General features: G+C 37.9%; 2 protein-coding genes across 2 annotated transcripts; both read right to left on the bottom strand.

The window, feature by feature from the left end:
- Window positions 1-1,770: 1,770 nt before the first annotated feature.
- LOC110628048 (E3 ubiquitin-protein ligase BRE1A) lies at window positions 1,771-6,805 on the bottom strand. Its single transcript, XM_021774493.2, has 11 exons — window positions 6,516-6,805; window positions 6,244-6,339; window positions 5,678-5,754; window positions 4,751-4,827; window positions 4,486-4,546; window positions 4,014-4,081; window positions 3,826-3,907; window positions 3,245-3,331; window positions 3,072-3,143; window positions 2,642-2,761; window positions 1,771-2,128 (listed from the first exon to the last, which is right to left on the bottom strand). Exons 1-11 carry the CDS (start codon window positions 6,781-6,783, stop codon window positions 1,943-1,945), a joined length of 1,194 nt encoding a protein of 397 aa, XP_021630185.2. The 5' UTR covers window positions 6,784-6,805; the 3' UTR covers window positions 1,771-1,942.
- A 1,555-nt stretch (window positions 6,806-8,360) lies between these two features.
- Window positions 8,361-12,651, bottom strand: LOC110628869 (ER lumen protein-retaining receptor). Its single transcript, XM_021775692.2, has 6 exons — window positions 12,287-12,651; window positions 11,027-11,292; window positions 10,722-10,837; window positions 10,496-10,569; window positions 8,721-8,784; window positions 8,361-8,634 (listed from the first exon to the last, which is right to left on the bottom strand). The coding sequence occupies exons 1-6, from the start codon at window positions 12,375-12,377 to the stop codon at window positions 8,598-8,600; spliced, it is 648 nt and encodes a 215-aa protein (XP_021631384.1). The 5' UTR covers window positions 12,378-12,651; the 3' UTR covers window positions 8,361-8,597.
- Window positions 12,652-23,051: the final 10,400 nt, after the last annotated feature.

Here is a 23,051-nt window from a genome sequence, read left to right as displayed (position 1 = left end):
TAAAAAATAAAAAAATTATTAAAAATTGAAACTGATCAAACTGAACCAAATCAAACTGAATCAGACTGGTTCGATTCGATTCAGTTTCTGACTAAAATCAGTTCGGTTTGATTTTTATAAATACTAAAATTTTAATTTTTGATTTATTCGATTCGATTTAATTTTAAACCGAACTGACCGAATACTCACCCCTACCCTAGCTCCAGGTAAAAACTTTTACAAATCTTAGCTCCAGGTAAAAACTTTTAAAAATAAGATTTGTAAATGTAAGACCTAGTAAAATAAAATATTCAAGTTCCAGTACATGCGATATAAATTAGAGTCTTAACATTTTAAAATTTTAATTTTTTTCTTAAAAACTCAAGATACACAAACCTTATTATAATTAATTTTTAATAATTTATTAAAAATTTCTCACTTTATATAACCATAGAATATATTCTCTAAGCTTCATCTACATTTAGTCATCTGACTTATTCATATTGAAAAGTAAGAACATTTAATAACATATAAAATTATTTAAATTAAAAAAAGACTCACATAAAAAATATCTCAAGAAATATTATTACACCTTTCTATAAAATGTATTAGATAAGATTAAAAAAAATCCTTTTTTTTTCTCCCTCTATGGCTTTATTTAGATCTTGGCCCATAATTTAGACATTAAATTGTATTTTATGTCTAGAAAAAATTATTATTTAATTTTTCAAATTTAGTAAAATTAATTATTAAATATATTAGTTAACCTATTTTTCAAACCATTAAACCATTGCATAAATTATTTATTAAATTACGTAGAAATTAATATGTACATTTTTTTATGATTTTTAAAAGTCAATTGATTTCGTCTATTCTCAGTATTGAAGTCCTTTCGTTTTTTTTAAAAAAAAAAAATTATTATTTAATTATTATAATATGAAAAAATTAATTATTTAGTACCTTGATTTCAAAAAAACATATTAAAATATAAACGTGGTTTTAAAAAATTGATTAAGAAATCTCAATTTAAATTATAATTGTTAGGTAAGTGAAAAAGTATGAAATACTCTTATATTACTATTAAGAATATTTATATATTTAGAGAAGAGTAGTTTTAGAAGAAAAAGAAATTTCGACTTTTTTCTCTCAAATATGTCAAAAAATTTTATTTTTTATCTCAAATAATAAAAAATTATTAAAATTTAAATATAATTAAAAGTCTTATCTTATAAAATTGTTTTTTTAAAATACATTAATTTAACTACTTTCAAACAAAGGGTTAATATCCAAAACCTAAGAACAATAAGCCTGTGGATAACCAACTAAAAGAAAATCTTAAAGCCCAATAGCCAGTCCCAATACTCGCAGGGCCCAACTCCCTTCTTTCACATTATTCTCTTGTTATCTCGAAGCATTAGGCAAGTCCTTTGATTAACGTATGGACTTTTTCTTCTATGCTTCTGCTTCCCCTCCATAGATTATTGGAGTAAAGAAGACCAAATGCAGATATAATTAGAGACAGAGAGAAAAGATTTCCCCTCTCATTATTATCATTGCGCAAGGGATTGGAGGAATGGGTACTCGAGCGTGAATCTATAGGTGAGTAATATGAATTTAGCTATTAGAACAAACCAGGCTAGGCTGTTATTGCCCATTGTCCGAATCCAAGGCTGTTATTGCCCATTGTCCGAGTCCAACACTAGTTCAAATGTAGGCAATAACGTTACCCATCAACCTCACATATAACAATAGAAAGAAAATATAAGGAGACCAGTTAGTTGACAAAGTATGGAAAATAGAATAATAATGTATTTATTTCCAAAAGCTTTCAGAACATGATAGTCTTACATAATAACATGGGAACCCAATATACAACAACAATGAACATAATAGTCATTTATCGTTAAGATTTCCTAATTTGAAGAATCTAGTCAGTGGACCTACCTTAGCCCCCATTTGTCTCTTACCCATAAGAGAGAAGACCATAGAAGGGATTTGTTATTGCAGATCTTATTTCAGTTCCAGCTGAGTTTAAAAGTGCCATGTCCACCTTGTTATAAGGAAGGTATAAGAAATTGCTCCCTTCAATTCTCTCAAATCCACAAAGTTCAAGAAACTCAATGCCTCCTTTCAGTCTTCCAACTCTTTCCTGTTGCTAAATATTTTTAGGATATACTTGCAAATAATAGAATCTGGGTTTAAAGAAAATCAGGCAAGCCAACTAATCTAGCAAACGATTTTGGATGTATAAGTATTCCATCATTTAAAATACATAGAAAAAGTTTATAACCAAATATCTAAGGCATGAAAAGGATGAATAGGTGAACTCCTCACAGCTGTTGAAGTGGGAAATTTCTTCATAAAGCTTGAAAGGCAGAAGAACATGTTGATTTAGCAAATGAGAAGGACAGACAGCTTTTTTGCTGTATGCAAGACATCATGATCCTCAAACTATAATTCTCACTTAATCAACTATAATTTTATATGTCCATGATGCCAGATGGCCTACGAGATTGAAATTTTATGGCAATAACCAATCTCGTAGGTCCCCAATGAGTGGACAACTCAAAATTTATTGGAGGATAACTTCTCAATATATCTGGCTAGCTGATAATGACAGGAAAATGGCTTTGTCAACACAATTAATCAGAGAAGTAAGGACCTGGAATAATGGATTAGTGATTCGGATCTTTCGGAATTTTTCCACATCAGGATTCTTTGCAACATTCCCCACATAAATCAAAAGAGTTTGAAAGGCCCTCTTGACTGTAGCATCATCATCCTACACCCAAAACACTAAACATAAGATGTTGAAAACAAGGAGTAATGCTTATTAAAGAAAATGAGTGCAGAACAACAGACGGAACATGTACAGTAATACTTCAAACTAATAAAGCATCGTCTAGAACTTGCCTAATAAGCACTCTCTGGTGATGTTGAAATTCATATAAATCTTGTTGAGATTTTCAGTTCTCCATGAATTTATATTATATTTTTTACAAGAAGATCTCGAACACCTAGTTCCAATTCAAAAGTTCACAAACAGCCTTTTGCTTTTTATAACTACCAGCAGAGAGGAAAGAGTTGTTAACCTTATGATTGCGCCTGAGAGACCTTAAACATTCTCTTAATTGCTCAGCCCTTGTAGCAGAAAGATAAAAGTTCTGGAATTAACATGAAAGTGATCAAAAGCATTTAACTATCAGCTTCTTTCTGCATAATTATTGTGATTTCTCAGGTACAGAATTAGCAAAGGATACCAGACCTTTTTTTCCTGTACAACATGTCTGGAAGTATTTATAGCCTCATGGCTAACTGATGGTGGCAATCCAAGCATTCGCCTTCTTTCCACCTGTGAAGAAAATGAACATTTTCAAAATGAATTGACAGTCAAAATATTTTTGGAACTGATGAGAATCATAGGAGATCAACAGCAATGATTTTCCAAATTCTTTAATACAATTTAGGGCATCAGTCAAAAAGGATGACTTCTTAACTGCTCTAATGTGCTTGCAAGTCTGTTATATGCATAAAAAGAAAGGATATAACATCTAAGGTAGAGATCTTGGCGTTACCCCAGACATTTAGTGTACCATGTGCCTACATGCTAGGCAAAGGTTCTGCAGAATTCTCATAAGCTAAATATCTCTAGGCAGTTACTTATCCATCAATTGTTCATTTGTTTTCCAAATAACAAAAATCTTGTCAAGTGCTCCTCTTTCTGCTTTTACTTGTTGTATAACTACAATTTTTTATTGATCACTTTTTCTCTTTTGTTTTTCCCATTTCAGTATTTGGCAGGAGAACTTCTATGTTGAGAGGCAGAAATATAGAAATAGTAAACACCTTATCTGCTTCTAGCTTCTGAAGAACTTTCTCCCTTGCCCTCTTCTCTTCCTCTTTTTCTGCTTTCCTCAAGGCTAAATATCTGGGAAATTTTCTCAGATGTGAAAATGAGGAATCAATTTCTTGTTTTAAGAAAAATGGGGACAAACTAATATGAGATTGCCATAAATAAAAGACTAGGAACATACCGTTTTCTTTCATTTTCTTCAGCGATTCTCTTTGCCGCAAGGATTTCCTTACCAGCTCGAATCCTTTCCTAAAACAAGTAGCTGCCATATAACATGCAGGAAAAAATACTGGTGCACAAGTTATGCCAAATTGATTATTTAACCATGTGACTTTTGGCACAAGTATGGAAAAAATGAGCATCATTAGAACTTGCTATCATCCTCTATCCATCAACTGTCTTCAACACCTATGCAGCATTGTTAACATGCTCCCAGCAATAGAATTAATCATATGGCGAGAGTAAGATGGCACATGTATTCAATTATTTTTCTGTTTCTCTTCATATTTTTTAGCAACAAAAGCAGCGGATGATGTAAAGGAAGAAGGAAAAGAATATTTTTAACAACAAAACTGGAGTATGATTTGCAGGAAGAAGAAAGGAATCATCAAACGAAAGAAGGAAGAAAAAATCATCAACCTAAGTGTATGCACCTTCTCCTTTTCCCTTTCAAGTTTCTTTTCTTCTTCTTCATTCCTCTTGCGAACTTGATCCCTAAAAGTAAGTAACAACGGAAAAAGTGATTAAATGAGCAACAAAAGACAAAAAGAAAAGCTGCATGAAGCATCAAAAGTTCTAGGGAAAAGAAATCGAAAAGAATATAAATGGGCAATGCAGAAATAACAAGCGTAAAGCAACTGTATTTGATAATTAGCAATGAAGCAATGCTCTATCAAAAAGAAACCATGCAGAACAAACCTTAATTCTTGCACCTTATTCTGTATTTCCTCAGTAGTTAATGGTTGAGGAGACTCGATATCTATGTTCACTGCTATCTGGATTTTATTGAACAGGCAAGATAAGTGAGTCCTGTTACAATATAATATCAAACTTTTAATTTCTTAAATTTACTACAGAAATTCATTTTCCTAATGAATTACTGCTTCTTACTCCTTAGCTAAAATGTGATCTACACTAGCAAGGGTCGATAAAAACTGAGGAAACCATAAAATTCTTATTTCTAGAACAAACCATGAAATAAGACGTGGCATGGAAGTATGCAGAAATTTCTCACGGTATGGTCAAATGCTTCAGAAATTTTGATAAAAGACTGCTTTATTTGCACCAATGAACTAAGTTAAGAGAGACACTTGATAGATAATATTGTTCCTACCAGTAAGTCTGAATAACAGTTTGGCTCTAACTTTTCCTGCTAACCAGGTCTGATGAGCAAAACTAACTAAACAAAATTACAAAAAAGAATTATTATTTTCAATATAAGTACAACTCGAATGCTGCAGCTGCTTTAATTTAGACACCAACAGACATTGTCTCGAGTTTTTACAAGTTGTAGCTGCCCATCCTAAATGGTTGACAAGAAGGCAGATGATATTTTTAATATATCATAAAGAGTTGAGGATGGTTATGCAGGAAAATATAATAACATTTAGTTCTATTCAAATGTAATTCGTGTGAATAAGTTATATACATTATTCCCTTCCATCCAAATAAGAATGAGAGAGAGAGAGAGAGAGAGAGCACAGCACTAAACTCCATAATATGATTTTAAAAGAAAATAAAGAAAGAAATAAGTCGAGACTATCACTACCTTATGCAATATAAGGAAAACCTGCATGTATAACAAAAAATGAAATAAAATATATACATATATAAAAAAAATCATACCAAGGGCACTTGATCAATATCTGGGTCATTCTCATGATCAATAATCCAATTTATGGCAGCCTCAAGGCTAGCATTGCCTGAGGAATAAAAAATTTTACGTTCACAAAAGCACAAGATTAGCAAATAATATGAAAGGCAGGAAGGCCTGTCAAAAGGACCAATTGCTGAAGAAATCACTTAGAATACCGCATGAAATCAAAATCCATTTGGAAAAAGAAAATGCTTCAAGGAAGCAAACTTCCAAGCACATGATTCTCCAATTAAATTGCAACTAATGTGTTGTCCTTGCAGATCAAACAAAAATGCACTTATACCCTAAGCATTGAAAAGCTTAACACACATAAGTTCCTTTTAGTGATTTAGGAGTCTTTCATTGCTTTATAGCTCCAGTATGTTTACTTATTAAAATGTCATTTTATGTAAATTAATTTAATGAGAATACATAAAAAAGTTAAAATCCTTTCTAATTCGAATATGAAATAGTCATTATATCAGTAGGATTTAACACAAATATAAAACATACAAGTATCACATCCCACATACATACGTAAATATACTGGGCCCACCTGAATGGTGAAGTGCGCGTGCTGCTCGGCCAATTGTGAATCCCATATCTTCAAGCTCCTGAAGCAGCCTCTTGTTTACTTCTAATTCATCCGTTTCTGCAAATAGCAAAATCCATAAACAAATTAAAAATTTCCATCAATATCAGAAAATACTTGATTCAGGGCATTGATGCACACAACAAAAGGCAATGAAAATATTGAAATCCATGACAAGGAAATTAATTGTAAAGGCTGCTAAGATTAAAGCCAGTGCGAAGAAAATAAATCCATACCCTGTTGTTGGGACTGCATTGCAAGCAGATTGGGAGGATTGGGGTTGGAGTGGATTGATGAGACGAAACCAAAACGAGAAGAGAGGTATAAATGGTGAAGCAGGATAATGGAAGAACATGAGAGAAGCCCTGAATTGTACGCCATTTTAGATTCAGAGACAGCACAGCACTCTCCATTTTCATATTCTCTCAGGATCTCTCTTTTTTCCTGTTTCTTTTTATACCTTTTGGGTTTTGGCTTTTGTTTGCTTACTTCCCTCCCAAGCATAGAACTTAGCAACTTATTAAATTATATAATTCATTTTATTTTAGAAAAATTAGTTTGTATATTTTCTATTCACTTTGTAAATTATATAAAAAAAAAAATCAAAGGTTTGAATATTGTAAAAAAAAAAAATTAATCCGTAACCCAATTAGCTAGTATATTCTTACAAAAAATATTTTGCAAGTTAAAATATTAAATTAACATAAAAATATATTTTAAATTTTATTTATTAAACATTTATATTAATTCACAATTATATCTAAAACTTTAAATCTTAATTGATAAAATTAATCCTTTTTAATTTATCCTAATTATAGTAAGAAAATTAAATTAAATTTAAAAAAATTAATGTTGAACTATAGTCTATAAAATTTTATATTACTAAATATATAATTTTTATACAATGATAAATATAATTAACATAAAAATATTTGATTCAAAAAAAATTAACATAAAAATATATTTTAAATTTAACTTGTTAGATAAAAGTTTAAATGTGTATATTAATTTATATTTATATTTAAAATTTTAAATAATAAAAATAATATTTTTCAATCTGTCATAATTATAGTGAAAGATTTAATTAATAACAAATTACAATACAGTCTTTAAAATTTTATATTAATAAATAAATATTCTTTTAATTTAAATTTTATATTAAAAATAAATATATTTTATATTTATTATATAAAAAAATATATATTAAAATATATTTTATTAGTTAAATAAAACATTTGAAATTATATTATAATTTATTATTAATTTTTCAAAATTAAATTTAATACTCTAACTATAATTCTAACAAATCGAGCGAATGAATGCAAATACTTACCTTTACATTCTTTTTTTGCGAATTAAATCATAGTAAATAGAGGTTTTTTTTTTTATCCAATACACCCTTTAAATTTTTTAGGAAAAATATTTAATTTTGACAAAAAATTAACAAAAAAAAGATATTCACAGTTGTGAAATATAAACAAAATCAACCTTTAACCCTATGACAATATTTTATATGAACAATTTTAATTTTCTTTTTTATTACATGTTATTGGTAATTTTTTTTTGTCAGAAAATATTTATCGGTAATTACGTGTAATGTAAATAGTTCAATGCATTTTTAAGATAATAATGGAAAGTTCATGACATTTATCTGTAAATAGTTCACTGTCTTATATGGTAAACCACGTTTATTTACTGTTGCCTCATGAATCATGGATATTTTGTGCCTTTCTCAGTTGGCAGATGTTGATTGCAGGATGACAATCCTGCCCTGCAAGTACTTGTATCCCTTAAAACACATACAACATAATAATTGAAAATGCAATCTTGTCCGAAAGATTGAGGTTCTGACGGTTTGTTCAGCCTGCATTGCTAGTTAGAAACTTGCAATATTTACAGGAACTGTATATGCAACTTGATTTCCTTTTCATCTGCTGAGAAATCAAAATATGCAAAGTATCAAGACGGTGATAAGTGCTGTCGCCTCAGCATTACAGTCGACAACTCAAACATCCATCTTCCAGCTACTCGCAATAGTCATGAGTTCTCATGCAAGATGCAACATGCAATATTAATGCAACTGACATCACAAGTGAACTAAATGTACTAACGTTAATATTCTTCTTTACAAATATATTCGGCAAAAACAAGCAATTGCTTTCACTTTTATGGTATCTGCAAACAATTACCTTCTCCAAGAAATCTCAGAACAATATATCTCTCTAAAATAAGTTGAATTAAGAAAAGAAATAAAAATAGGCTGTTGCTGTTGACAAATCAGGATGTCCTCAAGCACAGAGGATCTGTCCTTTAGCTTTTCAAGCAGGTAACTGGAGCTTCTTGTTGTTTTTCCAGCTGCACCAGAGTTTGAAAACAAAAAATGGAGTGAATACTCGATAGCTACGGGAAACACATAAGACTTACTTGAATAGTTCGAGTACCTCTCAAAGTAATAATAGAAAAAGTCCGCGTAAAGCAATGTTTGCACAAGCCCAGATATCCAAGCTGCAGTGCATTCCCATGAAATAGAAATCATCAGTGTAGAGAGCACCCAAAGTAAAAAAGAAAAGAAAATGGAAAAGGATGATAGGAAAAATTAACATAAACCACATGGCAGTGGCACATAGAAGAGCGAATGATACTGTCATGGGACTTAATTGTTGTAGCAAAAATGCCCTCAAACAAAAAATACATGAGGGATCAGAATAACTTTTTGAAAAAATTACATGAGTTGATGATGGATCAGGATACCTTAAAAAAACAAAAAAAGAAGAAGATAACCTGATGAGTGGATCAGGATAACTCATGCAAGACAGATGCAGAAGCACAGAGACATACAGCATGACAGTGAGAATAAGTGGTAAATTTACTAGGAAGACAAAAATGGCAGACAACTACAAGTGATTTATCCCTCTACTTATTTTTCCCACAAATCAATCTGTAATAACAAAGTAGGATAGGGATACAAGAAATGGTTCAAAAACTTAGAAACCCATGGGATTCCTCAAAAAGCATGTGAAAAGAACCATATAAGAATCCATAATTTGGCAGAAAAGGGTCTTACATCTGACGTTGCATATATATAAATAAGTTCCATCCTTTAGATAACATGTGTGTTCCATGTAGGAGCTTTTACAAAGGAATTATTACAGGCATAATTTCTAGAATTCACATTTCATATCAAGGCAGCAAAGGGTAGAGAACCCAAGAAAATAAATGAATAAAATCCATAGTTGAGACGAAAAGAGAGTTTTTATCACCCCATGAGAGAAAATAGCATTCTAGGTTTCTTTGAATTCAGTTTAAAAAGAAGAAGAAGAAGAAGAAGAAATGCATGAACAAAAGGAAAAGAAAGTACAACAGAGAGTAGTAGAGAAGGAAGGAGAGCACTGATACCACTAATAGTAACACCTCTTACACTGTCCAGGTGTAGACCGTGCAAGGACCAAAAAGAAAGGAGGGCAAAACTAGGAGAGAGACAGTGAGGAGATTGAAGAAAAGGAAGAGCAGAAGCAAGATATTGATTGTAGACAACCCTAATTGTAAAAAAAAAAAAGGTAATTTGGGAGAAAGAGAAGGAGAGGCAGGAGGGGGGGCTAGTCAAAGCATCGCCACCTTATTATTACTTTTTTGTTCTTTTCGGGTGGAAGTCTCTGACTCTCTCTCTCTCTCAACACTCATCACTACTGCCTTGTGCCTGATATGAACTGTATGTTCAGTTAGGTTACCTGCCTAACCATGATAAAGGCATTAGACACAATGCTTGTTTAACCTCAACCACGAGTCGTGCCTTTAACAACCATGACCTTGGCACTATAATAAGCATAAAACCAAATACAAATCAGCTAGGTTTTTTTTTTCTTTGGCAGTCATAACCAAAACATTTGGAATATTTAAAATCCTTCTTTTTCACTCATTTGACTGGCTACATGATCTATAACCCTTTTCCATCAAATTCATAATAGGGAAATGCAAGATCAATACCCAGATTCTCGACAACAGCCATTTCCATATTCAAGTAACAAGATTACTGATCATGTGCATGATAAATACAACATCAAAAATACTGTACAGTGAAAAAAAAAAAGCAAATCCCCAAGGAAATTTACTACTTTCATCTATGCGCACAAGCATGCATATGCCTGTGTCTGTTTTGAAAGAAGCAGACAGATAAGACAGATACACACACATGGAGAGAAATAAGGAGAATTCATACTTATCCAATGGATATAGTGCGGCTCAGTGAAGTAGCGATAAATCCAGTTGAGAATGTATAGAGCTCGGTATGCACTGCAACAAGAAGAAAAAAATATTAACCTCTTTCTTAGGCATCTGAGACTAGGTACAACAGCAACTTGACAGCTAATCATGTATACACAAACATAAGTATATGAAACCTCAGGCAATGTTAATGATTCAACAAATCTGAAATGGTAGCTTACCCAAGAAGAAATACATATTGCCCGGTCAAGTTATCAATATTTCTAGTTCTTTGTAACAGCACAAGCTGAGGAAGTATGGCAACAGCTTCTAAATATATGGAAAATGCCCACATCACCTAACCAATTTTGTTATGAAGCATATAAGAACAGAGAAGCACAGAAAGGGAGGCAAAGCTATCTTCTCATTTGTAGTTGAAAAATTTTTGCACATATAGTCAAGTGGCTTAAAAATAGACTCTGCAAATGTATGCAGAGCTATCACTAGAAAAAGGAAATAATAAAAGGTAAATATGATGGAAACCAACCTCTTTAAATGTGAATTTCTCATTAACAATAAGGGCCAAGAGTAAGCAAGGAAGGATAAGGAAATAATGACGGAAGGTATCCTGAGATTTATCATAAGACCTATTGACAATCTTGTGGTTCCTCATGTACCAAACAATTGAAAATGAACTTCCTAAAAATATTAGCTTCATGATAGTATTGTAGAGAGATATGAAATCCGTAAATATATCCAAATAGCGAGTAGCAAAAACAAGAGCGTAGAGTTCTTGGGTCTTCAAAGAAACGCCTGCACAAAACATAGTATACTCAAAATTAAAAAGAAAAACAAAGGAACAGAAAAAAGAAAACATAAAAACAACGACAACTTGATAAAGTAAACACCATGATTTCTAATATATGTATGTGTGTGTGTATACATGCATACTTAGATAAAGAAAAAACTACTTCTATCAGAGTGGTTTTCTTTGAGATTCAACAAGCATTTCTGAGGGTAACTCACAATTCATGATGGAGAAGCTTTACCTCTTGTTTGGAATAAAAGATTTCACAAGAATGAGAGACCTTGTTGTCCAGAAAGCCAATTTTTTTATTGGAATGGGAAACATCCTCATCAAGTTGAATACAATTAGTTAACATGTACTTTTAGGATTGCTAAGTTTTCATGCATTGTCCAGTAGGAGTCTTTTGATTTAATAACTCTAGCAACTTGTGTTGGACCATCTTAAAAGGAGGGGGAAAATTTTTTGAATACTTGTAAAGTTAGAAAAGGATCCAATAGATGTATTTAGAAGATAAGAATTCAGGGAATTTAATAACACTTTGCGATAATTCAGTATTTTGTTCTAGTTTCTTTACGTTTATGCGAGAAGAATAAACAATAGATTATGGATCTGGGTTGAATTAACACAAAAGAAATTACAATCCACAACTCCTTTTTTGTCTCCATTTGCATGGTAGATTTAAGTGATGAACCCACAAAAATCTTAGCGCCCTTGACCATTGTAATTTTGAAGGCTCAGAAAAAAATGGGCTTAGTGCACACAACTATTACAAGAGACCCTCAAGTGAAGGCTAGACTTTAACTTACACCAGCATTCTCGCTCATATTTCTCCCACAATGCATAACAATCAAATTAACAATCTAATCAAACTCAATAAGATAACAAATACCCAGATACATATACAGAAAAATAAAGTGAAATCTCCTATTCATTCTTAAACTAAAATTCATGAACATTTCATACGCAAAAATACGGAGTAAAAGAGAAGGGAGGGAGTACCAGCGCAGGATTTGATGGTGTGGATCTTGAGGAGCAATACGAGAACGCTGGCAAGGTGAGTCATATCACCTGCTAATCTGAATATATTCATCTTCTTCGAGATTCGATCTACTAGTCTCTCAAAAAACTATGTCCGAATCTCTAACAAATTCTACTTGAGTTGAGTTCCCTTGTTCGCAGTTTAGCGGAGGAGCAGACAGACAGAGAAGCGGAGAAGGTTGCTCGTTGTAGACAAGGCTGTTCGGTGGATTCACACCAGGCTCAGATCTCGCAGCATGAGCTAACCTTCGCGAAACTTTTCCCGTGGGGGCGCTTTTCCTATTGTTGGGTTTTTGTTTAATCAAAATAATAAACATTAACTCATGCTGGCTAATTTACTCGTCAATTGTTAAATATTATATTTTTGGGTAAGTTTTTGCAGAAAAAAAAAATATAAAATAAAATAAATAATGAGAAGAAAAATAAACATGATGAAAAAGTTTTCTTCAATAAAAAATTATTATTTTTTGTGATAGCGAAATACATATTTTCTTTTTTTTTTTATAATGTTACTCTCTATTTTAGAGAGGAAACTGCTCATTTTGTTCCATATAATATTTTTTCAATTTTTTCTTTTATTTTTCTTCTAAGTGATGATAGAAAATAAATTTTTATTTTTTTCTTTTATTTTCTTTTTAAATTTTTTATTAAAAAAAACCAAACAAACTATTAAAATATATAATTGATGATCTGAGATCCAATAGAAGAGGGTTTTACAAGAGTTTTGGTATTGAAAAATAAACTTAAACTTTCTGGGGAGGGGTTCCCCTTTTATCCATTTCGCTATGCTTGCTGGTGACGTGTAAAGGCCTTTCCATGATTGGGACACGCGTCTCTGACATACAGATTCGGGCGTACGAGGGTATCAGCAGCCTGCTCCATGCGTAACGGCCTCTGATTCTCCTCGTGCGTACGTTCGAGCGGATCTGCTAGGCTGTCTTAGTATGGCTCTGGATACTGGGCCGGGCCGAGAGTCGGGCCGGACGCTGAGTCTGGGAGGAGAGGGCCTGCTAGTCACGGACTGGGCCGATCTAAGTGAAGAAGCTTGGTTGAGCCCGGCCTTGAAGGTGGCACGAACCAGACTTGTCTCGTGTATCAGGTGTGTGGGCCTCTGCAAGATGGGCTTTTGGCTATGATCAAGGCCCTGGGCCAGGATGGAGAAATCCGGCGGTCATCAATTGCCCATTCACCTTCTCGGTAGTTATTGCTCCTACTGCCGAGGGGGTGAATATCAAGAACCATTATGACCGCGCCTGTTCGTGTTCAGGTGCCTTAATAACATCCTTTCATCTTTCTGTCGTTGTGCAGTTTCCGAATCCTATCTGCTCTTTTCCTTTTCTGGCTTTTCTCCATTCTTCGTGTTCTTTGCTGTCTTTGTTTTCCTATCATCATTATCTGGACATGTCCTTTGTTTCCTTTTCCATGACTATCTTTTAAAATTCTGACACCGTTAGCTTAGAGTCTAGCATAGCTCTGCTCCGTGCTAAGGCCTCAGGCTCCGGGTACATATCAACGCTAACTTTTCTTCATTCTCAAATCCTCTGCTGGAACAAGAGGTTCTTCCTTTCCGTTTCTCTGTCTGCTTTTTTCCTCCAGCGAGATTGTTCTGATGGTTCTGTTTTATCTGCAAAGGATCCATTTGACGCCTTCTTCAAACGGAATGAGATGAGCTTGAGTTTGCATTGCTTTGTTGCCCCAGAGGTTAATCTTGCTTTTATCATCTTGATGGAGAATTGTTTCTGACTTGTCTCTGTTTTGAAACTTTTTGCAGTACCTGAGATAAGAATGGGTCAGTTCAAAATTCTTGAAAATTTGATGTTACCTCTAAGGAGTCTGGACGGTGCTTTGGAGATCCTGCTGGTAGGACGGCCGATGGGTGGGATTATTCGACAAGCTATTGAGACTGTTTTACCCAGGTCGTCTGGCCGGCCTCCTCCTCAGTTTGTTGTCCGAGCTCCAAAGAGGTTCTGGGCTGATGAGAGGTCTGCTCCTTCTTCCGAGAAGAAAAAGGAAATTTCCTTAATGCCCCCGTCGTCTTCTTTTGATATAAATGGAAGTGGAGAGAATGATCAACTTATTGTTCCCTTTGATGTGAAGTACCAGTATTATGCAAGACTTTGGTGTGAAGTACCAGTATTATGCGAGACTGAGATCTGCTGCACTCAGTCAAGCTTCTGGCGATACCTTCGAATGTATGCTCAGCGATCTCCTTGGAGCCGTAACTAGAAAGCTCGTGTTTTCATGGTACATACGGACAAGCTCGGATATTATATCCTGTCTGTATGTATCATGAATCACATCTGGGCAATCAGGGTGTCGACCTATTATAGGGGAACAGTGAGAAATACTTATGGGAATCAACTTGTTCAATTCCCCTATAATAACGAGACTGATCTTGGCCTTTTCTGCCAAACTCACATTCCGAGCTGCGAGAGTTCTTCCGAGCTGAAGATTAGAGTAGTGAGGTAGGTGATGACGATGTAATCGTAGATGGTGAAGTATCCGGACATGTAAATCCTTTAAGGATAGTCTTCCATTCTGTAGGCCCGGATATGTAAATTCTTTAAGGATAATCTTCCATTCTGTAATGTACTTTTCTTTTAATGAAATTCTTGTTTTTTGTTCATACTTGAGCTTGTTCTTTTCTTTGTCGTGGATGGAGTACTGATACTGCTTTCTTTATAGCCTTAGCCAACTAAATTTTGTTTTTTCCGAGCTGAACTGACCGTATTCGTGAGCTTTTGCTTTTGATTAATGGTCTGAACTCCGAATCCTCTTAGCCAACTGAGCTTTCGCGTTACTCTTTCCGAGCTGGACTTACAGACCTGTGAGCTCTATTTCGGTTTACTTTTTCCGAGCTAGAATGCTGACCTGTGAGCTCTACTTTCATTTCATAGGTTGAACTCTAAGCCCTTAGCTCTGTATGTTTCCGAGGTGCCCTTGTTGCCTCCGATCTCGCGTCATTTGTTCAATAACAATCGAATTAAATCTTATAACTTTTTGAGTGATAAGCAGGTCTGACCTTTATCATGCTTCCACCTGTTTGTACTTTTGAGTCTTTTCATAACTTGCCCCTCTATTTCTTTGGTATTTACCGTGGAAGTGGTGAAGTGGTGAATTTTTGCAGGTTGAGTTACTGTGACTGACGAGTTGGGCTTGTATTATGTAGATGGCCAATGGGCTTATGTAGATGAGCTGTCACTGTGGACTTGGCCCTTGTGGAGAAGCCCAGCGATCATCCTTTTGCCCCTTTACCTTCTCGCTGGTTATTATATAACCGTTGAGAGGGTAAACTTCGAGAGTAATTAATGATCGCGCCGCTCCAAGACAAAACTGTTCAGATCAACGTTTCATCTCATTATTGCCTTTCATTTCGAATTCCTTCTGTCTTCTGAAGAAACTAGCTCTTTTCTGCTTTCTGTCTCCCTGCAACTCCTTCTGCTTTTCTCACCTTATTGCATTTTTAGGTACGCTTCCTTGTTCTTCCATGGCCCTTTCAGAGCTTCCTGATGTTGTTGACATTGAGTCGCATATTACTCCTTCCAACATAACTAGGTACATTTCCCGGAGGCTCTTAGATACTCCTCTGTATCTGATTCGAGCGCCTCTTCCAAATGAAAGGATAGTTCTTCCTTACCCACCCCCTTCGGGTTTGGTGGATCCTCAAGAGGGTCGTCGTATAGTGTTTTTCTTGAAGCAGAGAGAATTCGGTCTACCATTTCCTTTCACCCCTTTCTTTATTGAGGTTTTTGAATATTTCGGGGTGACTCCTCGGATGTTATCCCCAAACTCCATTTTGTTCATGTCCTGTTTTGAGTCTATCTGCCTGGGTTGGGGTTTTACACCCACGGCCTGTCTGTTCGTTACTTTTTTCCGCCTGGTTAAGGCGGTTCAAAACTTCTATTACTTTTCCCCCCCGTAGGGGGTTATCTTTTCTCACAGGCTACAAGGATTCTATAAAGGGATGGGTAGAGAATTTCCTTGTGGCGGAGCTGAAATTAGAGTCCGCCAGAACGTGGGAGGTGGATCTAAGTTGGGGGGAGATCTTTCCGGGGTGCAACGAGTTGCCCCAATTGAGTCTTGTTGAGCAGGTGGGGCTGCTTCGACTGACTTCTGTTGAGAAGAAGTATGACATCGAGAAGTGTATGTTCGTGTCCAATCTTAGGGATATCCGGGACACGGGTATAGTGCCTTGTCTACTTATTCTGTTTCTTCTTTGCCCGTAATATCAGAAGATATGCTGACTCTTTGTACTTTCGTGTTTTTTGTAGCTTCTGAAGTAAAAATGAATGACATCAAGTTTCCCAAGAACTTTGTCCTATCTCGGGACAATATGCATGCGATTTTTGACGCTTTTGGGGATGGGCGTTCAGTGACTGAGATTGCTGCGGAGATGGTTCAAGCTGCTTCCTCCAAGAAGGTTAGCCGACCTCCCGCCAAAGCTTCTTCTAGAGCTTTGAAGCCGAGCTCCCGCAGCACCAAGCCATCTAGCCGTGGTGGGTCGAGCTCAACTCTTAGGCCTGCTGAAGGGTCTAGGTCTGCCCCAATTTCCTCAGAGGGCGTGGGAGGAACCTCTCTTCCTATTGTGGAGCAGACCCCTACCGTTGAACAAGTAGAGCAGGGTATTACCCATTCTCCTGGAGGGGTGTCAGGGGAAAAATCTAAGTCCCCTGTTACTAAAGACAAGGAGGCCTCTGGGACAGGGCTGGAGATTGTCCTTATAGGGGACCCAATTCCAGAGGTTTCCACCCAGGATATCTCCGCCCCTGTGAGGACTGAACCTGAGGGCTCTGAGGGCATTCCATCAAAGACCGGGGGCAAGCGCCCAGCCCCTCCTAGAACATCTGCCCTATCTCCTGCTCGGAAGAAATCCAGGGCTGCTGCAGGAGCTTCTCTAGCCCTTCCTTCCATTGGGAAAGGGAAAAGTGTTGCTGCCGAGCCTCCGTTGTCTTCCTCTGACAACGCTCTGAACACGTCGGACATTACCTCCGAGTCTCCGACCAGTGCTGTCGCCGAATTTCTCAAGGAACGAATATTCGGCGGAATCACAGAGGCTTCAGATCCTCGTCTTCTTGCCCTGACTGGTCTCTTAGCCAGTGCTACCAAGGAGCAAGTGTCCTTCCGATCTCGCTCTCGTGAGGAGCTCGGATCTTCAATTAGGGAAATGCTTCTGATGGTAAGTGTTTTTTTTTTTTTTTCACCTCTCTTTAGGTTTGCTTCGTTTCTTTTTCTTGACAGTTGTTCTGCCTTTTTAGGTGACGGGCCTCTTTATGGAGGTGGATGCTCGTGATCGCTCCCTCCAGGAGTCCATAGACCGCCGGATTGAAGAGGCGCGTCTGGAGGAAAATCTGTCTGCAACCAGTGATGCGAGGGGTAATCTGGTAGCTGCTCGGGAGCAAATCCAGTCCCTCCAGGTGAAGTTGCACTCTGCGCTAGAGGCCCTTAAAAAGGCTGATGAGAAGGCGGCTGAGACAGCAAAGCATACCGAGTCTTTAGAAGCAGAGCTGTCTCAGACTCGTAAGGTTCTCAAAGTGTCTGATGAGAGGGCAGCTGCGATGGAGGTTCGTTGTGAAGAAGTTTTGAAGCAACTGTCCTCTATGACGCAGGCTCTTCAAGAAAGAAATGAGGCTGTGAGCCAGAAAGCTGAGGTCCAGCGTCAATATGATGCTTTAAAGGCCGATTTTGAAGGACTTCAGGCTCATCTTAATGAAGTGAAAACTCAGAAGGAAAAGGCCCTAGCTCGGATGGAGGTCCTTGAACAAGAGTTGAGTACGAGCTCTGATCGTATCAGAGACCTGTCTTCTTCGGCTGAAGAGTTCAACCTTCGCCATCAGCAGCTCAACCATGAAGTCAGGACCTTGGAGCGTAAGTGTTCAACCCTGCTTAAGGTAGTAAAGCATTTTGAAGACAAATCTCAGCTGGTGCGTGAGCAATGCATAGCGGAATATCAGGAGTCTGATGAGCTGAAAAGGAAGATCGAGCAGGCCTGTGAGGCTCACCTCCAAGACTACAAGGACTCTTCCGAGCTTAAGGAATTTGTGGCTGAGGCCTGCGAAGCACATCTTAATGAGTATAAAGCTTCTGGTGAAATGGGAGCGGCTATTCTTAAGAAAGCCTTCCGCATGTATGTGACCGGCTATAATCGTGGTTTAAGAGAAGCCAGACACGCTCCTGATACTCCTTTGGCCGAGCTTCGCAAGTACGAAGCGGACTCAGATGGCGAGCCAGTGTTGTATGGGGAGGATGATTTCCCTATGCCCCGAGGAGATTGCCGGAGGAACATATGCCGGCCAGCTGAGTCTTCTTCGGAAGAGTCCGAGCTAGAGGGGGAGGACGTGGAAATCCTTGAGTCAGGGAAGGATGACCCTAACTCTGAGAAGGAGGATCTCCACCTTGAGTCAGAGATAGCTCCTGTTGTAAACGTTGAGGGCTCTGATCCAAGGGATTCCGAGCTTCCTTCAGATGTGACTGCAAGTATAAATAATGTAGGCGAGGGTGTTCTTACTGATGTAAGTCCTTTAAGGACTATTTATCCCCCCACCTTGTCAGAAGGATAATTTGTAATAGTTATTTGTAATAAAATATCAGTTTTCTTTTTCCTCAAAATACTCTAATATCTTTTTTCTCATATTTGTACACTATGTATTTTCATTCATAAGCTCTGAATTGCTCTTGAGTTGTAAGCTCAGCTAATAGTCTGAGAGGTCAAATCTCATACCTTTTAATGGTGACTAGAATGTCTGCTTTTTGCTTTTAGCCCCTTCTTCTTGGTTGTAAATTTGGATGTTTGTTCCGGATAAACTGATCTGGGCTTTGAGTATAGCCCCTTTTTCTCCCTTATTTATGCTTCTGAAGATTTCTTCATTTATGAGCCCTTTTAGAGAGGGAGCTCGGCCTTTTTCTTTGGCCTTCATATCTTTGAGCTTTTGAGGATATAAGTCTATCCGAGCTGGGAGCCCGGCTTTGAGCTTTTGAGAATACAGGTCCGTCCGAGCTAGGAGCTCGGCTTTTTGTTCTATATCCATACTTTTAACGTTAGCATCTGTTTTGAGGTCGGCGCTTCTTTAGCAATCGTGCCTCTTCAGGAGGTCGGAACCTGATTCTTCTTTGGTAGCTCTGGGCTCCTTTCTTTTTTGAGGTCGGAACTGTGTTTTTATGAGTTTGTCCCTGCATGGAAAATTTTCATTTTGGGAGGCTTTTAAGCCCTTCACCAACCATTTTTGTTTTCAGGAGATCTTACGAGATCCTGGCTGTTTTTGTTCCGGGGTGACCTCAGGGCCCTTCCGGCAGTTTTTTGTTTTTCCGGGAGTTCTGGGGGATCCCGTTCTTCTTTGTTTACCCGGGAGTTCTAGGGGATCCCGGTCTTCTTTGTTTACCCGGGAGTTCTAGGGGATCCCGGTCTTCATGCTCCGGGAGGCATCTTTATGATCCTCACCGGCCGTTCCGGGGTGACCTCGGGGCCCCGCCGGCTGTTTTTTGTTTTGTTTTTAGGAGATCTTACAGGATTCTGTTTGTAATACCCGGCTCGAGTCCGGCATCGGCATTCCTGTCGTCCGGTGGAATCTCGGGTGTCGGAACCCTCGAGAAGGGTACTGCATATGTTTTCCAAGGTAGTTGCAGTTTTGAAGTGTTAAAAGACTTGAGTTTTGAAAAAAAAGCAATAAGGGAGAAATGCAAAGGTTCGGCCGCCGAAGGTCACTTTCGGCCGCCGAACATTGCATGGTTGCGGCTTCACGTTCGGCTGCCGAAGGTGGTCTGGCCAGCCACCTATAAAAGGGCCAAGGGTCGGTGGAAGGAGGTTATTTCTCCTCCACTTGCAGCCAGAGGTGAGTTTCAGCCTCTCCTACGTTGACTTTCATGTTTTCCATGATTTTCATCAAATCTTTCAAGAGTTTTAAGAGTTTTGGTGACTTATGAAGGTTTTGAGCCAAAGAACCAAGGTTTGAAGTTTGGAGCTTTGGAAGAGCTTTTCTTCATATCTCCACATTAGGATCCTTCATCCTCAAGTTGTGTAAGAGGTAAGTGAAGATCCTGAGCTTCTTTGATGATTTTGAAAGGTTTTATGATGCATTGCATCTATCCTTGTACTTGGCATGGCTCCTTGTACATTGCTTATGTGAGACGGCACGGACTTCGTGAGGATTCATTAGCCCTCAGAGGAAAGACCTGGAATAGCCCTACGAGGACCAGGCACAAAGACCTGGAACAGCCTTACGGGGACCAGGCACATGGTACTCCGGTACCCCAGATGAGATAGAGGGAGTTTTGATCCGTCCGGCCGAGGTGATGTGATTATGTGTTGCATTCCATGAGAGCATGTTTTATCACCTGGTATTTTATTACTATTCTACTCACTGGGCTATAGTAGCTCATCCCTCTCCCCTAACTCCAGTTGTGCAGGTTCAGAGGTCAGAGAGAACTCAGCAGGGTACAGGAAGAGTACAGAGTGGTGTAATAGCTAGTGTGGACATGTAAATGTAAAGAGATAGTGTATATGTACAGTGTATAGCATAGTGCTTGACTTAGAAGAGTTGTAATCCCTTTGTGGAGTCACATGATCAGTTTATGTATGTTTCTTTATTGTTGTATGTTTATGAGCAAAACCAGGCTTAACATTCTGAGTTTGATCCGCCTAGAGCCATGAGGAGCTCTAGTAGGGATTAGTAGAGAACAGAGAGAGTGCATGCACAGGTTAAGCCTTGGAATGAAGAAAAGTTTTATGGTTTTACAGCACATGTATGATCATGTATGGGATTTCACAGGTATACAGACAGGATAGCAGGCTTACTACGGGTCCCGGCGACCTTAAGTCGATCTGGATCCTAGTGCCGGTGGCAGTTCGGTATCCGGGCTGTTACACTGTTTGCTTTTGTTCCGGGGTGACCTCGGGGCCTCGCCGGATGTTTTTTGTACCTCTTTGAGGTTTTGCACAAGATTCAGGCTCATTGGCCTTACTGTCGCTTCGTCATCTCAGCTGGTTTTGGACCTAACTGAGGTCTTGTTTTTTCAAGGGATCTCTCTGAGCCCTGTTCTTTCTTTTTCATGGAAGAATATTATTCATAAAGACAATCATGTTGTGTAGACAATTTTATTTACTCATATTCATCAAAATACAATGTTTTTCTTTACAAATACTTCAAGGGAAATACCTCTTTAGGTGCTGGATGTTCCAAGCGTGGGGCTCGGGGTTTCCTTGCATATCTTCGATTCGGTATACCCCTGGCTTGACCACTTTTGTCACCTTGAAAGGACCTTCCCAGGTCGGTGCTAACTTGCCCGCGGCCGCTCTTTTTCCTGTAGCTTCCAGGTTTCTTAAGGTCAGATCTCCCACTTTTAAGCTTCTTTCTCTAACCTTTTGGTTGTAATATTTCGCTGCTCGTTGTTGATAAGCGGCAGTTCGGACTTGGGCTTCTTCCCTGACTTCCTCAAGAGCATCCAGGTTGCTTCTTAACTTATCCTCATTGGTATTCTCATTAACGAATTGGACTCGATGAGTGGGGATCTGCAGTTCAACTGGGACTACGGCTTCTGTGCCATAAGCAAGTGCAAACGGTGTTTCTTTAGTGGGCGCTCTGGGAGTGGTTCGGAGTGCCCATAGTATGCTATTGAGTTCTTCTGCCCAATTCTCCTTTGCACCATCCAGCCGTTTCTTTAATCCTTGAAGGATAGCTCTGTTGGTGACTTCTGTTTGGCCATTAGTCTGAGGATGAGCCACGGAGGAGAACTTATGCCATATGCCCATGTTCGTCGTGAAGGCTCTGAAAACACTGCAGTCAAATTGTCTGCCGTTGTCTGAGATAAGTACTCTATGTAATACCCGGCTAGACCCCGATATCGGAATTCCTACGTTCCGGCGGTTTTTCCGTTGGACGTCGGGATTCGAGGATGTCGGAGCTTGCCCTAAGGGTATAAGAAAGGTTTTTAAGATGTTTTTAAGTGTTTTTTTTTCATGTTTGCATGTTTTGAGTTAAGAAAATTGAGTTTTGAAATGAAAAGGCCAAGGGGACAAAAGCCAGGTTCGGCCGCCGAAGGTGAAGTTCGGCCGCCGAAAGTTGCATGGTTTTGCATGCACGTTAGGCCGCCGAAGGAAGAGTCGGTTGGCCACTACAAAAGCCCCTTTGCCCGAGACTTGAGTGTTAAACACTCTGTTTTTGGGTCAAAGGTAGGTTCAAGCTCTCCTTGGTGTGATTTTTCATGTTTTCCTCAACTCTTGCATGTTTTAACTTGATTTGAGCTTTGTTTTAGAGATTTGAGCAAAAGGAAGCAAAGTTGAGCACTTGGAGATTTTGATTGAGTTTTTCCCCATCTCCAAGCTTGGATCATCAATCCTCTAGGTCTTCAAGAGGTAAGCATGGATCCTCACCTCCCCTTATGTTTAAAGCAAGTTTTAGAAGTGTTAAGAGAGTTTTATGGTATGTTTTGGGGTATAAGCATGAGTTTGAGCATATGTTGATCATATGCGTTTTGTTGTTGTTTTTGAGGCTTGAACTAGTTTTGAGGCCTCTATATGTATGAGATAGGTTATATGTTAGTTGAGAAGTGTTGGTATGCATGTTATGGGTGTTTGATAGGATTTTGGAGGCTGAGAGCATAAGTAGTGCTCGGATTCTGCCTTTCTGGAGAATCCAGGTTCGGCCGCCGAAGCAAGGTTCGGCCGCCGAACCCCTTGTGGAGGCAGTTTCGGCTGCCAAACCTTGCCCCCGAAAGCTAGGCTTTTGGGTGAGAA

Source organism: Manihot esculenta, chromosome 12 (assembly GCF_001659605.2).
Source record: "Manihot esculenta cultivar AM560-2 chromosome 12, M.esculenta_v8, whole genome shotgun sequence".
Lineage (NCBI taxonomy): Eukaryota > Viridiplantae > Streptophyta > Magnoliopsida > Malpighiales > Euphorbiaceae > Manihot > Manihot esculenta.
Note: the sequence above shows the minus strand (reverse complement) of the source record. Positions and strands in the feature narration are given on the sequence as shown.

Coding starts and splice junctions, on each gene's coding strand:
- LOC110628048 (XM_021774493.2), bottom strand. CDS start 6,783: ATGCTTGGGAGGGAAGTAAGCAAACAAAAGCCAAAACCCAAAAGGTAT. Junction 5,755..6,243: donor ACGCGCACTTCACCATTCAG/GTGGGCCCAGTA, acceptor TTTATTCCTCAG/GCAATGCTAGCCTTGAGGCT. Junction 3,908..4,013: donor GAAGAAAATGAAAGAAAACG/GTATGTTCCTAG, acceptor AAAATTTCCCAG/ATATTTAGCCTTGAGGAAAG.
- LOC110628869 (XM_021775692.2), bottom strand. CDS start 12,377: ATGAATATATTCAGATTAGCAGGTGATATGACTCACCTTGCCAGCGTT. Junction 10,838..11,026: donor AGAAATTCACATTTAAAGAG/GTTGGTTTCCAT, acceptor AAAATTGGTTAG/GTGATGTGGGCATTTTCCAT. Junction 8,785..10,495: donor GCACTATATCCATTGGATAA/GTATGAATTCTC, acceptor AATGCACTGCAG/CTTGGATATCTGGGCTTGTG.